This window comes from Bos indicus x Bos taurus, chromosome 3 (genome assembly GCF_003369695.1).
Source record: "Bos indicus x Bos taurus breed Angus x Brahman F1 hybrid chromosome 3, Bos_hybrid_MaternalHap_v2.0, whole genome shotgun sequence".
Lineage (NCBI taxonomy): Eukaryota > Metazoa > Chordata > Mammalia > Artiodactyla > Bovidae > Bos > Bos indicus x Bos taurus.
The window spans coordinates 8,413,444-8,428,018 of NC_040078.1; the positions used below are offsets into that span (position 1 = coordinate 8,413,444).

At 44.9% G+C, this 14,575-nt stretch overlaps 2 protein-coding genes and 1 non-coding gene across 3 annotated transcripts; 2 read left to right on the forward strand and 1 right to left on the reverse strand.

Moving 5' to 3' along the window:
- PFDN2 (prefoldin subunit 2) lies at nt 1-11,991 on the forward strand. Its single transcript, XM_027528161.1, has 4 exons — nt 1-119; nt 10,780-10,868; nt 10,970-11,093; nt 11,690-11,991. Exons 1-4 carry the CDS (start codon nt 45-47, stop codon nt 11,864-11,866), a joined length of 465 nt encoding a protein of 154 aa, XP_027383962.1. The 5' UTR covers nt 1-44; the 3' UTR covers nt 11,867-11,991.
- Nucleotides 5,506-5,612, forward strand: LOC113890661. Its single transcript, XR_003510607.1, has one exon. It is a non-coding gene; the product is annotated as a U6 spliceosomal RNA (small nuclear RNA).
- A 199-nt stretch (nt 11,992-12,190) lies between the features above and the next one.
- KLHDC9 (kelch domain containing 9) lies at nt 12,191-14,415 on the reverse strand. The gene is made up of 4 exons (XM_027528003.1): nt 13,472-14,415; nt 13,028-13,187; nt 12,738-12,936; nt 12,191-12,470 (listed from the first exon to the last, which is right to left on the reverse strand). The coding sequence occupies exons 1-4, from the start codon at nt 13,990-13,992 to the stop codon at nt 12,304-12,306; spliced, it is 1,047 nt and encodes a 348-aa protein (XP_027383804.1). The 5' UTR covers nt 13,993-14,415; the 3' UTR covers nt 12,191-12,303.
- Nucleotides 14,416-14,575: the final 160 nt, after the last annotated feature.

Here is a 14,575-nt window from a genome sequence, read left to right on the forward strand (position 1 = left end):
AGGGGGCTGAGCCGCGAAGGCCGGAAGCCTAGCAGGCGGTGAAGATGGCGGAGAACGGCGGTCGCGCCGGCAAGAGCAGCGGGAGCGGCACGGGGAAGGGGGCGGTGTCCGCAGAGCAGGTGAGGACCAGGGAATGTGCAGTAGGGCAAGCTGGCTGGGTCCAGAGTCGTCGTGAGAGGAGGGGGGTTAGCCTGTGGCTGTGCAGACCTTTACTCCAGTCCCGCATTTGCGTGGCCGTCCAGAGAGGGGAGGGTCCTTGGAGAAGCTAGCCGAGCCCCCGGGGAGAGAGTAGGCGGATTGGTAGGTGAGAGCCACGCCCCCTCGGAGGGTTGGGTGAGCCTAGGCGAGGGGGAAGCAGGGGCTGGGAGGATGCCCAGGTCTGAGGAAAAATGGGTGGCCACTTTCCCCCTTTTCCTCCGCACCTTCGAACAGGATATGGCTAGGTGAGGCAGGTCATGGCGAGTCCTAGGGGATTAGTCGACGAACGGCTAGTGTAGTCTGTTACTTGACTCTGAAGCCACGCTGAAAATCGTCGTCACTGCAGAGCCACGTGACTCACATACTCGAACAGTCTAGTGTTTGATACTGTTTTGAGAGTCATTACTAGATTGAATTTAGACACCAGAAATCCTTTACTAAAAATTCGAGCATGCATTTCTCCCAGTGCCTAGCACCGGGAGAACGTTTGATAAGTTAATCAGAAGGCCGTTTGTGGCCTGGGAACCGTGGTTTGCTGATAGTGGGGCTAGTGTTTGTTACGGGTGGGAAGAAATCCGTGTAAATAGGAAAACGTAATTAAAACAATAGCTCTTTTAATTATAGGTTTGTCTATCAGTTATTTGTTGAACAGTTACTATAGGCAGAGATATTCTGCATAAAGATTTTTAAAACTGACTCCGGCAATCAAAGAGCTTTTAGTCTGGTGAGAAAAATAAGATATACACAAAATGCCAGTGTGAGGCAGAAGTGTATGTATGAGAGATATGAAGTGTTATGGAATTTTGGGGGAGGGAAGAAGAGTTTTTAGACAACGTATACAAAGTATTTTGCACAGTGATATAAAACAAAATATACTACTGTGTGTTCAGTTCAGTTCAGTCGCTCAGTCGTGTGACTCTTTGCGACCTCATGGACTGCAGCACGCCAGGCCTCCCTGTCCATTACCAACTCCCGGAGTTTACTCAGACTCCTGTCCATTGAGTCGGTGATGCCATCCAGCCATCTCATCCTCTGTCATGCCCTTCTCCTCCTGCCTTCATCTTTCCCAGCATCAGGGTCTTTTCAAATGAGTCAGCTCTTCGCATCAGGTGGCCAAAGTACCTGATGTGCATAATAAATGTTAATTATTTTGTTTTGTAAAAAAGATAATCTTTCAGCTCAGTTCTAAAGGATGAGAGAAGTTAGTCAAGCAAAGAAAGAACTGGAGGATTTTCTGGGTAGAGGGAATAATGTGTTTAAAAACACTGTGGCAGTAAACTTCCTGATATGTTTGGGATGCAGATGGACTTAAAGTTTGGAATGGATTACTGCAAGACTTGAAAGTGGAGAAAAGGGGACAAAAGGGGAATCTTGGATGTCCTTCAGGTTTCTGCCTTGGATGGTGCCTTTAGGGAATGTAGGAAGATGAACAGGTTTGGGGAGAAAATAAGTTTGAGTTTCTTGTGGGACATACAGGTAGAGACATTTAGTAGATAGTTTGATTCATAATGTCAGGTTACAGAAAGAAATCTGAATTGGAGATACAGAGAATTTATACGTTTATGAATGGTAGATAAAGCCATGGTTGTGGGTGAAATCACCTAAGGTTTGTACAGAAAGTGAAGAAGTAGAACAGAGTGAAACCAGATTTAAGGGACGATAGAGAAAAAGAGGCTGTCAGAACAGACTGAAGAATTGTGGTAATTGAGTTCTGAGGCTGTTCCTTGCTTAACATTCTCTGACCTTTGTGTTCCAGAGAGAACACTGGGTAAAAAATCTGTATCACTGCTTCAAATCTGAGCCATATAGACAGGATGGAGGCAAGTGGCATGTTGTGCTGGGCACTTGACTTGTTTTATCTTCTGTTACTTAATTACTGCCATTTGAAGTAGCAGTGTTGTCCTCAGAATGTTTGAGTTTCAAAGGCTTTAACTTACTCAGACTGGGAGAGTTTTTAATTGAGGGACTTGAGAATCAGACAGACCTATTTTTTCCTGCTTATACCATGATCCTACTAGAGATATTTGAGCTGAACCTGAAGGATTGGATAAATTTGAACAGATGGCAGTAGAAACAGAATATAGAGAATAGGGTAAGAGGAGATCTAGAGAAAGCATAGATTGACATGAAGTGCAGTGACTACTTTGTTTAGCTAAATTATGAGTTATAAGTTAGAGAGGTATAGTCCTTAAAGTATACTGAGTCTTTGCATGGCAAAGAATTCAGGAATTTTTTATGTAAGCAGTGAGGGACTCACAGAAGGATATATGTTATATCATTTATTTTTTTATTATTACATAAAATATATATTCATTGTAGAAAACACAAGAAAAAGTACAAGATAAATAAATTACCCATGGCCCTACTATCCAGAGATAACTGTTCTTACCATTTTGAAATGTATCATTTGAGAGTTTTTTCCCCTTCTTTTATGTTTTTGTACATGTGTGTTTTACACATTTACATCTTTAATTTTATGTAGTATTCTAAATACAGTTATTTGCTATTTCATAATCTGCTTTTAAGCTTAATACTATATCATGAATATTTTTCTGTGTCATCCAAGTGCTAGAAGAATTAAATTAGCAACAATGTATAGGATGGATTTGGAGAGTCCAAAAATGGGGAGATAATCTAAAAGACTGTTGCAGTACCTCAGACAAGAGGTAATGAGGCCTTCAGTTGGCACGATCAATGTCAGTAAGCCTAAGAAAAATTGCTGAGGTAGAGGTAAGAAATTTGGCAGTTGATGGGGTAAGGGTGTGTTCAAAGATGAAACCAGGGTTTCCTAACAGGCTAGAGTTGTGTCATTAGCAGAAAGAGGGGAGACAAGAAGAGGAGCAGTTTAAAATGGAGTAAAAGGACTTCCCTGGTGGTCCAGTGGTTAAGACTCTGAGCTTCCAATTCAGGGCGTGCGGGTTTGAACCATAGTCAGGGAACTAGGATCCTACATGCTGTTTGAGTTGCCAAAATGGGGGGAAAAAAAAGGAGTAAAAGAAAGTTGAGCTTTGAATGACCTGAGTTTAAGGTATCTGTAGGACACTTAGGTGGAGCTGTGTTATAATAATAGCAGGTACTGCTTATTGACAATCTGTTGTATGTTGGATAATGTCCTGAGTCCTTGATGTAATTAATGAATCCTCACAACATTGTACGAGATAGACACCTCCAATTTTTTGGTGAAAAAACTTAGATTCAAAAAGACATAACTTGGGAATTCTCTGATGGTTCAGTGGTTAGGACTTGGTGCTTTTCCTGCTGTGGCCCAGGTTCGATCCCTGGTCAGGGAACTAAGATTCCACAAGCCTCATGGCATGGTTAAACATTTAAATAAATAAAGTGAATTGGGAGGTGAGGAGGTGGAGGCAGTGAGTATAGACTCGTCCTAAAAACTTTGATGAAGAGAAAGGATGAGAATCATCATTTGATAAGCTCAGAAAAGTTTTTAGAGTTGAATATGTTTGCCTGGAGAATCCCCATGGACAGAGGCACCTGGCAGGCTATATATATTCCAGGGAATCACAGAGTCAGATGTGACTGTGCAACTAAGCACACAGCACATGTTAGTCAGAACAGGGGGCACTGAACTAAAAAGAAGATACTAAGTGCAGTGACAGCCCAGAAAATGCTCTTCCAGATGCATCCAGTCATAATTCTCTACCTCTTTTATTCTTCCATTAAACCCAGGAAGAGTAAATATCATGTAGATAAGACCTTTGGGTGATAAATATGATTATAGATTTTCCCCGTACTTATCAAAACTATATGGTATCAAACAAAAAAGAAAGAAAACAAAAATAAATCAAATGGAAATAGTTTGACTCATTAAGAGATTATTACGTTACAAGCCAGGGATAATACATTAATAGAAAATGAATTCTTAGAGTTAGACCATGGTGAAAGTAGCAGTCCTGCTGTCCACTGTGTTATTTTATCCACCCCCACGTTCCACCAGCCTTGGTTTCATGATCTGTATTCACAGAAGGTAAAATGTCTTATAATGAAGGTACATGTCTTATAATGTGTTTTGTTGCTTTTGTTGTTTGTTTTAGAATAAAATGAAATAAAGAGTCCAGCAGAGTACCTGGCACATAGTAGTGCCCCCTTACTGTGCAGACTGTGGTGGAAGGCAGGCAGGTTAGTGTAGGACCGTAAAAGATACAGGTGTTTTAAAAGAAGGTACAGTTACATATTTTTAAATTTTCAAAGAAGATAATAAAGTTTAGAGGTAGGCGGTATAATGGAAAATAAAGAACATAGTATGTGAAAATAGAAAAAGTTTTCTATCAAAAAGTGTAAGAAATTGATAGATGCTTATATGTGAGTGGGCTTCCCTGGTGGCTCAGATGGTAAAGCGTCTGCCCACAATGCAGGAGACCCGGGTTCGATCCCTGGGTCGGGAAGATCCCCTGGGGAAGGAAATGGCAACCCACTCCAGCACTCTTGCCTAGAAAATTCCATGGATGGAGGAGCCTCGTGGGCTACAGTCCATGGGGTCACAAAGAGTCAGACACCACTGAGTGACTTCAGTCACACTATATGTGAGTACATACAAGGAGTTAATATGGGGCTAGGGGATGGCAAGAACTGCTTCCTAGAAGAATCTATGTTGAAACATGAAGAACGAATTAGAGTTAGGCAGAGAAAAATGCGACAAGAAAGGTTTGGGTAAGTGTACCAGGTAGGGTGTGGATTTTCTGCAAATACCTGAAGGTAAATGATAGGGGAATTGCAAGTGGTTCTGCTGGGCCATGGGCTTCACCGGTGGCTCAGACAGCAGGGAATCTGCCTGCAGTGCGGGAGACCTGATAGTGCTGAGTGTGAGCGGTGAGAGGAGGACTGCCTGCAAGAGGCAGCAAGGACCAGATCTGAAGGACTTTTTTTTTTGCTGTCTTCAGGGGTTTGGGTTTTATCCCATGAGCAGTGGGAATAATGGAAGGTTTAGGCATAGGATGGTTAGATTTAAATTTAAGGTTACTTGTGCTGAAGTGTGGGGAATGGATTGAAGGAGTCAAGTGTGGAACTCACCTAGGAGGCTCCATAGTACAGGTGAGAGATGATAGTGGATGGATTTGAGGTATTCAGTAGATAGATATGATTTAGAAGTTAATTGAGGGTGGATAGTGAATTGAGGATGATTCCAAGGCTTCTGGAATTAAGATCTCTTCCTGCTCTAAAAATTACTAAATTAACATAGGTAATATGAGCTACTGTCAGGCACAGTCATGATATTGCTGGTAGCACTGTAAAGTCTTCTGGTCATCTTGGGGGAGTTTATAGCAACATACAGTAGAAACTATAATAAATGTGCTCGCTTCGGCAGCACATATACTAAAATTGGAACGATACAGAGAAGATTAGCATGGCCCCTGCACAAGGATGACACGCAAATTCGTGAAGTGTTCCATATTTTTACTGCCTTATGATCCAGCAATCCCACTGCTGGGCATTCACACTGAGGAAACCAGAAGGGAAAGAGACACGTGTACCCCAATGTTCATTGCAGCACTGTTTATAATAGCCAGGACATGGAAGCAACCTAGATGTCCATCAGCAGATGAATGGATAAGAAAGCTATGGTACATATACACAATGGAGTATTACTCAGCCATTAAAAAGAATACATTTGAATCAGTTCTAATGAGGTGGATGAAACTGGAGCCTATTATACAGAGTGAAGTAAGCCAGAAGGAAAAACACCAATACAGTATACTAACGCATATATATGGAATTTAGAAAGAGGGTAACAATAACCCTGTGTACGAGACAGCAAAAGAGACACTGATGTATAGAACAGCCTTTTGGACTCTGTGGGAGAGGGAGAGGGTGGGAAGATTTGGGAGAATGGCATTGAAACATGTAAAATATCATGTATGAAACGAGATGCCAGTCCAGGTTCGATGCACGATACTGGATGCTTGGGGCTAGTGCACTGGGACGACCCAGAGGGATGGTATGGGGAGGGAGGAGGGAGGAGGGTTCAGGATGGGGAACACATGTATACCTGTGGTGGATTCATTTTGATATTTGGCAAAACTAATACAATTCTGTAAAGTTTAAAAAAAAAAAGAAACTATAATAATGTTAATACCCTTTTGACTCAGTCTTAGGAGAGTATGATTCAAGAGAAATGACTGTAAAGTTTTTGTACTGTTTGTCCAGATATGTAAAATCAGTGCTATTTATTACAGGAAAATTGGAAATAACCTAAATGTCCCAACAAGAGAAGAATGGTTAGATGGTTTATGTATTAAAAGAAAGTATCGATAAAGTTTAAGTGCTATATAGCCCTTAAAAATTAGAATACCATGTCCTATAGACGAATACATAAAATGTCACACACACACACATACACACACACAGAAGAATATTATTCACCTGTAAAAAAAAAGAAGGAAATTCTGCTATTTGTGACAAAATGAGTGAACCCTGAAGGTATTATGTCCAGTGAAAATAAGTCAAAGAAAGACAAGTACTTAATGATCTCGTTTATATGTGGAATAAAAAAAAATTGAACTCATAGAAACAGAGTAGATTGGTGCTTTGGAGCCGGAAGAGAGGGAATGAGTGAAGGGGGGGTACAAAAGGTAACAAAATTGGAGTTATAACATGAATTAGTTCTGGGGATCTAATGTATACCATGACAACTGTGGTTAACAATACTGTGTTGTATACTTGAAAGTTGCTATGAGCAGAAATCTTAAAAGTTCCCATCACAGAAGTAACTGTGAGGTGATGGATATATTAACTAATATTATTGTGCTAACGTTTTCAAATATATATATAAAATCATAATGTTATATACCTTAAACTTACACAATGCTCTGTGTCAGTTATCTTTGTTTTGGGGAGGGGAGCATTGTGTGTCTTGTGGGAGCTTAGTTCCCCAAACAGGGATCGAACCCAGGACTCCTGCAGTGGAAGCTGGGTCCTAACCCCTGGTTTGCCAGGGAAGTCCCCTATCAATTATATCTGAAGAAAACTAGGAACTAACAAACAAAAAAAGATGATCATGTCCTCTGTAAAATTACTTCTACATGCCAGTTATGAGAATGTGAGTGCTCTACTGTATAGCTGTCAGGCTTGAAGTTACTTTAGAATAGGAACAGTAGGGACTTCCTGGTGATCCAGTGGTTTGCACTCTGCCTTTGCATTACAGGGGTTGGGGGTTCAATTCCTGATCAGGAAACTAAGATCCTGCTACACCTCACGGCCAAAAAAAGGAAAAAGAGTTGGTATTTTAATTGGATTCTTTTTCAGGAGGAGTGTTTATGTGTGAGATGATTTAATAGGGCTGAGGGAGTCAACAGTGGCCTGGCCATCTCTGCTTATTACAGGGTTGTTAAGTGTAGGGTTGAAATATAGCATTGTTAATCAGCAAGAATGTTTGAAGAAAAGTTGGAATTTTAAAAAATTTCTTTGCCTTTAGTGGTGTTAAACTGGTGGTTGAAAAGTAGATTCCTACTAATTATTATACTAAAAAAAATAATTTCAGGTCTCAGAAATTTTAGACATTTAAGCTGATTTCATTAATGTGTGTTAAATACAACATATATCCAGAAGAATGGATGTCATTCAGATTCTAGGAGGGCATCTGGAATCTAGCTTAGTTGTGAAATTTTCTTAGATGAAAGTATTTTGAGGTTACGTTGACAGTGGAGAAAATGCTAATTATAAATGGAATAGTTTCGATTATAGGTAATGAAAATGAAGGAAAAACAGCTTGTAGATGAGTGAGATTTCCAACGCATCTGCTGAAATGAATGGATGAAGCAGATTGAGATGAAAGGATGGTTGGGAGAGGGAAACAAGCTGCTGGAATGACAAGTTCCTCGTCAAATTTATTCCTTCATTTATTGGGCCTTAGAAGGGATGCAGAGGTGGTACAGGACAGCATATTAGCTGTATATGCATCTTGCAGAGAGAGAGCTAGAAATAAGGGATCCTAGTAAAGATGAGGTGCTTAGTCATCGATGCAGTGAGAATGGAGATGATGGAAGTGACCGTGAGAGATTTGGTAATGGTTTGAATGAGTGGGCCTGTTGCTCTCAGCGGACCATGAGGGTCCAAGGGACACTCCATTTGGAGAGAGGTCATGATGGTAATTAATGTACTTCACTGCTTACAAAACTGTCCACATTCATTCATTCATGTGATACAACAGCGCTGTGAAGTAGGTATCACCTGCATATCACAGGTAAGAAAACTAAGGCTCAGAGAGATTAACCCAGTGGTTTTCAGTTCTGGCTGCACCTCAGAATTTCATGGGAGATCTTCTCTGAAATACTGAGGCCCAGAGCCTCACTCCCAGTGATTGGGTAGCTGCTCTGAGGTTCCACTATTCATGCTTTAAAACGGATCCCCTGATCCTCACTTGTAGCCAGGGTTAAATGAATAGGGTTAAAAGTCTTGTCATAGAACCAATATGTGAGAGACAAAACTTGAAACCTAGTCTTCTGCCTTTCATCTGATATTTCTTTCCAAATACAGTCATCAGAGCACTATACTAGATGTGTTGCTGGTGGTGGCATTAGTATCCAGCTGACTTTCAGTCTGTTTTAATTCTCTGCTCAGTTTCTGGGGAAGAAGCAGCTGGTCATAATCACTTCTCTGGGCCTTTAAGTATGTTATTATGCTTCTTTTGCACCACTGCCCACCCCACCCTCACCCCCGATTTCTCATCCTTTGGGCTTCAGTTAAGGCATTCTCTCTCAGGAAACCTCTTATCAGTTAGGATTTACAGGCTGCAGATATGGGCTTTGGGCCATTTGTTTTTTTTTAAAGGACTGTTTTAGAAGGCTGGTGGTAGAACTGAACACAGTGAAAAGACACATTAATCATCTAGGCCACACAGAGTTCAAGAACTAGGGCAGCTTCAGGGGTTTCAGGAAAGGAATGGAGGATAATCTTTACAGGACAACTGTCGGTGTTGGGGCTTCCCTGGTGGCACAGGAAATGGTGGTTCGATACCTGGGTCGGGAAGATTCCCTGGAGGAGGAAATGGCAACCCACTCCAGTATTCTTGCCTGGAAAATCTCATAGACAGAAGAGCCTGGTGGGCTACAGTCCATAAGGTTGCAAAATGTCAGAGATGACCGAATACTCACATAGGTGTCTGAGCTCCAGCTGCATTTTGTACCTGTTTGTCTCTCCTGTAGAGAGACTGTAGTATAGAATAGGTTACTGTCCCTGTGGTCAAGGGGCAAGGGTCCTGTAATTAGTAGCCCCACAAGAACCCCAGTGAATTAGAAGGGGCGGTTCCCTAATGAGAGGGATGCTGGGCAGACCCAAACAAGAATTACTCACTACAAAGCTTTTCCTTTACCTGCAAGTTTAAGCTACCCTGTAGGTGTTCCAGTAGCTCTCCACTTCCCATTCTTATAACAAATGCCTCAGTTCAGTTCAGTTCAGTTGCTCAGTCGTGTCCGACTCTTTTTGACCCCATGAATTGCACCATGCCAGGCCTCCTTGTCCATCATCAACTCCCGGAGTTCACCCAAACTCATGTGCATTGAGTCGGTGATGCCATCCAGCCATCTTATCCTCTGTCCTCCCCTTCTCCTCCTGCCCCCAATCCCCCCCAGCATCAGGGTCTTTTCCAATGAGTCAGCTCTTCGCGTGAGGTGGCCAAAGTATTGGAGTTTCAGCCTCAGCATCAGTCCTTCCAATGAACACCCAGGACTGGTCTCCTTTAGGATGGACTGGTTGGATCTCCTTGCAATCCAAGGGACTCTCAAGAGTCTTCTCCAACACCACAGGTCAAAAGCATCAATTCTTCGGCACTCAGCTTTCTTCACAGTCCAACTCTCACATCCATACATGACCACTGGAAAAACCATATCCTTGACTAGACGGACCTTTGTTGGCAAAGTAATGTCTCTGCTTTTGAATATGCCATCTAGGTTGGTCATAACTTTCCTTCCAAGGAGTAAGCATCTTTTAATTTCACGGCTGCAGTCACCATCTGCAGTGATTTTGGAGCCCCCAAAAATTAAACTCTGACACTGTTTCCCCATCTATTTCCCATGAAGTGATGGGACCAGATGCCATGATCTTTGTTTTCTGAAGGTTGAGCTTTAAGCCAACTTTTTCACTCTCCTCTTTCACTTTCATCAAGAGGCTAACAAATGCCTAGTCCTCACCAGACTAAGTTGTAAGGTGGCCTAGCCACCTAGCTGGCACTCAGTGTTGGTTGAATGGAGTTCCAGACAGACATAAGTTACAAATTGCAGACCGTGTTCTCCTTTTGCCAGGTAGGTGCCGACTACTGCGTCTTTGTAAAGCCTGCCATGCTGTGTTGTATGTTGTTGTTCAGTGGCTAAGTCATGTCCAACTCTTTGCGACACCATGGACTCCAGAGTGCCAGGCTTCTCTGTCCTCTTTCTCTGTCTCCTGGAGTTTGCTCAGATTAATTTTCATTGAGTTGGTGATGCTGTCTGACCATCTCATCCGCTGCCGTCCTCTTCTCCTTTTGCCTTCAATCTTTCCTAGTGTCAGGGTCTTTTCCAGTGAGTCGGTTGTATGTTGACCCTCCGCCATTTCCACTGTCCCCTCTCTCACCTTATCTCTTTCTCATCTTAGGTAATTGCTGGCTTCAACCGTCTTAGGCAGGAACAGCGGGGCCTGGCATCCAAAGCAGCTGAGCTGGAGATGGAGTTGAATGAGCATAGGTGAGGAGCAAAGAGTAGGAGAGTTGGATGGGCCACTTTGTACGAGGGTTGCAGCAGAGTGGGACTGAATTCTCAGGCTCTGCTTTGTCCTCCTACCTTAGCCTAGTGATTGATACTCTGAAGGAGGTCGATGAAACCCGCAAGTGCTACCGCATGGTTGGAGGGGTGCTGGTGGAGCGGACCGTCAAAGAGGTGCTGCCTGCCCTGGAGAACAACAAGGAGCAGGTGAGCAAGATCCCCGTATAGATGCTCTGAGCAACAGTAAGGAAGGGGAGGCTTGGGCTTTAGGGAATGTGGGGAGGAGGGCTTGGGTAGGGACTCTCATTGAAGACAGCATAAATAGCCTATTGGCCTATGCTCTTTATGTTATGCTCAGTCTAACTCCTTAGACAAAGGAGTTGCTGACTGTGCCTCTCACCATGGGTTCTGTGACCTGGCTGAGTTGGGAGAAGCAAGGTGGTTAGAGTGTGTTTTTCACAGTGTAGTCCATGGGTACCTGCATCCAGATCACCTGGAGGACTAATTTAAAATGCAGCTTCCCAAACCCTCTCCTGTACCCACTGATTCAAAACTGCTGGGGATGGGAGCCATGAAGAGCATTTTTAAAATAATCAGCCAAGGTGATTCTTATGTATACTAAAGTTTTAAGCCATTGTTTTAAAGAAAGGAATACTTTTAGTGTCTGGGCTCTACTATTAATATTTGGTTAAAGATGAGGTTAGAGGTATCATCTGTCCTTCACTTCCCCCAACCATTGTCTGTAACAGGTGGGGGAAGGGAGTCCTGAAATCCTTACATAACCCCTGTCGCTTGCCCTCTAGATACAGAAGATCATTGAGACACTGACACAACAGCTTCAGGCAAAGGGAAAAGAACTAAATGAATTCCGGGAAAAGCACAACATTCGTCTCATGGGGGAAGACGAGAAGCCAGCAGCCAAGGAAAACTCAGAAGGCGCTGGGGCTAAGGCCAGCTCAGCTGGCGTGTTGGTCTCCTAGAAACCAAAGCCTTTGCGTTGTTTTCTACCCTGATTCCCACTTCTAATTTCTCTTTATTGTTATTATTATTTTCTCTGCTATTGTAATATTTTTTTGTTAATTAAATGTTTTGGTCAGAATGCTTAGCTCTAGCCTGAACCTTTCACCCAATATGAGGGGTAGAATTTGCATGGGGCATGGATAAGCATATGATTTGTGGTTTTGGTTGTGTCAGGTTAATGGCTCACAGTATCAGACTAGGTCTTATATTTTATCCTTTCCTTTGCAAATAAAGATGCATCTCCTTATTTACTTCCCTCCCCACCAAAAGATTCAGAGACAGTGTTGACTCGCAGGTTGCAATTTAATCAGCATTTGAAAAGAGGAAGATAGCTCTGTGATAATGCTTTGAGTTTGCGACAAAACAGAGGCTTGGCAGTGTATCTTGGCACTACTCTTTAGATAAAGAGGTCTAGAATGCAAACCTGTGGACTAGCTGTCCTGCCATCCTCACCAAAACCCCCGACCAGGTAGAGCTGATCATTCCAAAGGCAGGTGCGGTGGCCCACGCGTTTTAGTCGATGGTCGGCACAGGGGAAGTGGAACCACAGAGCAGGAGACTTCCCTGTTGGGTAAGGGCAGAGGGTGGTTATTGAGGCCGTAGCACTTTGGCTCCCATGGGGCTCTCAAGAAGACAAAGGCTTGCTCATTGTTTTTCTCCTCCCATGATTTGCAGGCCTCTCAAAAGTTTAATATTCTGTGTATTCCTTTAAGTTGTCGACTAATTCTTCCTCCCCCCTACCCCTTTACTCCATCCTTTATCTCTCTGTAGTCTTCAGGTTCTCCTGTCTTCCCACCTTTCCCCCTTCTCAACCTTTAAGCTGGCTCTTACGGGTATCATAGATGTAGAGGTCATTGCAGATGGTGTCTCTGGCTCTGGTCAAAGTTTCTCCACCGAACAGGACAGCAAAGGGCCCAACCACAGAACATGAGTGATGGCGCAGTCCTCGAGGCCCCTGCCGGGACCCCTGCCCGCTGCTCACGAGCCTTGAAAGCTTTTCCATCAAATGGGGGGCAACAGGCGGTTCCTCCTTGAGGGAGAAAGAAGGGACTGTCTGGAGGGATTTGGGCATCCAAAGTTTAGTCGCGTTCCACCCTTAGCGAGATGTGAGTAGACAATACCTTAATCTTCCCATGACTCCAATGCCCAGCTACTTCTGGTTCAGCTGAGTTGCAGCCCCCAAAGAGTAATAGCTGGTGACCTGGGTGGGGCCCAGGACTTTGGAGCAAAGCAGCACAGTGACCCGAGCGTGAAGCAGTGTGGCAGCCTTCTTCCTTAAAGCTGTGAAATTCAGGCCTGAGTTGGGTTTTCTAGAAAATGTAACTGCTGTATACTGCCTTTTCCCCACTCCCCTCGCCAGCGATAGAAGGGAGACATGGAAAGGGCCACATGTAGTTCAGTTGAGATGAAGGGTAATATTGAAAGGGAGTTAAACTCTTAGACATGGAAGGTTCCCAGGGAAGAATGGTGCTAGGGTGAGGATGTTAGATAAACTGCCTGCGAATCTGTTTTTCCAGGGTGCAGGTGAAGGAAGGGTGAAAATTTTAGGGCAGGGGAGGTCATACCAATAGGTGCGGGCGCCAGGGTCCAGCCTTAACGTGTAGATGCTTCCGTAACGACGCTGAGTGCGGGTCCCGCCCTCCCGGCCTGCTACCCGCAGCTCTCGGTCGGAGATTCGGGTACAGGTGTGACTACTGAGGCCGGCGGGGGGGCAGCTGCCGGAGCCGGCGGTCCACGCCTCCCACACACCGCGGTCCGTGTCCAAAGCGGTCACAGTGGCCGAGCGGTGCGACCCGTCCCAGCCGCCCACCACGCAGAGCCAGCGACCGCCCACCGGCGCCGCGTCGTGGTGGCTGCGCCTCGGGCCGCCCCGTGCTGCCACACGCACGGCCTGGCCCCCAGCCGGATCGAAGACCACTGTTTCACTGCTCGGCTCTCTCGCTCCTCCAGCTAGGAGCCCCCCGACCAGATAGAACCGTCCCCGCAGTTCAGTGCATGAATGGAAGGCCCGCGCCAGCAGCGGGTCCTGCGCCACCGGCCGCCAAGTCCAGCCCGAGCCCCGCGCCTCGCCCACAGCCCCAGCCATGGGACCCGGTAGAGGCGAGCTGCGGAGCCGGCGGCCCGGAGCCCAGCTATATGGGGGCTCAAGCTTCTCTGGAACCGCCCCTACCGGAAGCCCCTCCAGGTCCCCACCTCAAGGCACCGGCTCTCGCCGCCGTCACCCAGCAACCACTGCCGCGGCTGCAGCACGACGCTGCAAATTGAAGGTCGCAAAGCACTGGTAACCGTGGAGACAGGAGACCTGGGGAGCTACCGGGAAGCAGTGTTGTCACCATGGCAACAGGAGCTGTGCTAGGTCAATAAAAATGATGAGTGTTGAACTCAGACCGAGGAGAGCCAGTTCTTCAGAAAGACCCCTGTTGTTTAAGCTGCGAATTCACTTGGGACTACGACGTTTCAGGTGCCGGCGTTGCTCAGCAAATATTGAGGAGGAACCATGTGCTTTTGACTTTAGCATATTTTGGGGGTCGGGCGGGGAGGGGGAAGAGGCCTGCCACTTGGCATGTGGGATCTTAGTTTCCCAACAAGGATGCAACGTTCGCCCCAGGCAGTGGAAGCCCGGCGTCTTCACCACTGGGCAGCCAGGCAAGTTCGCTCTGGCACTTTTC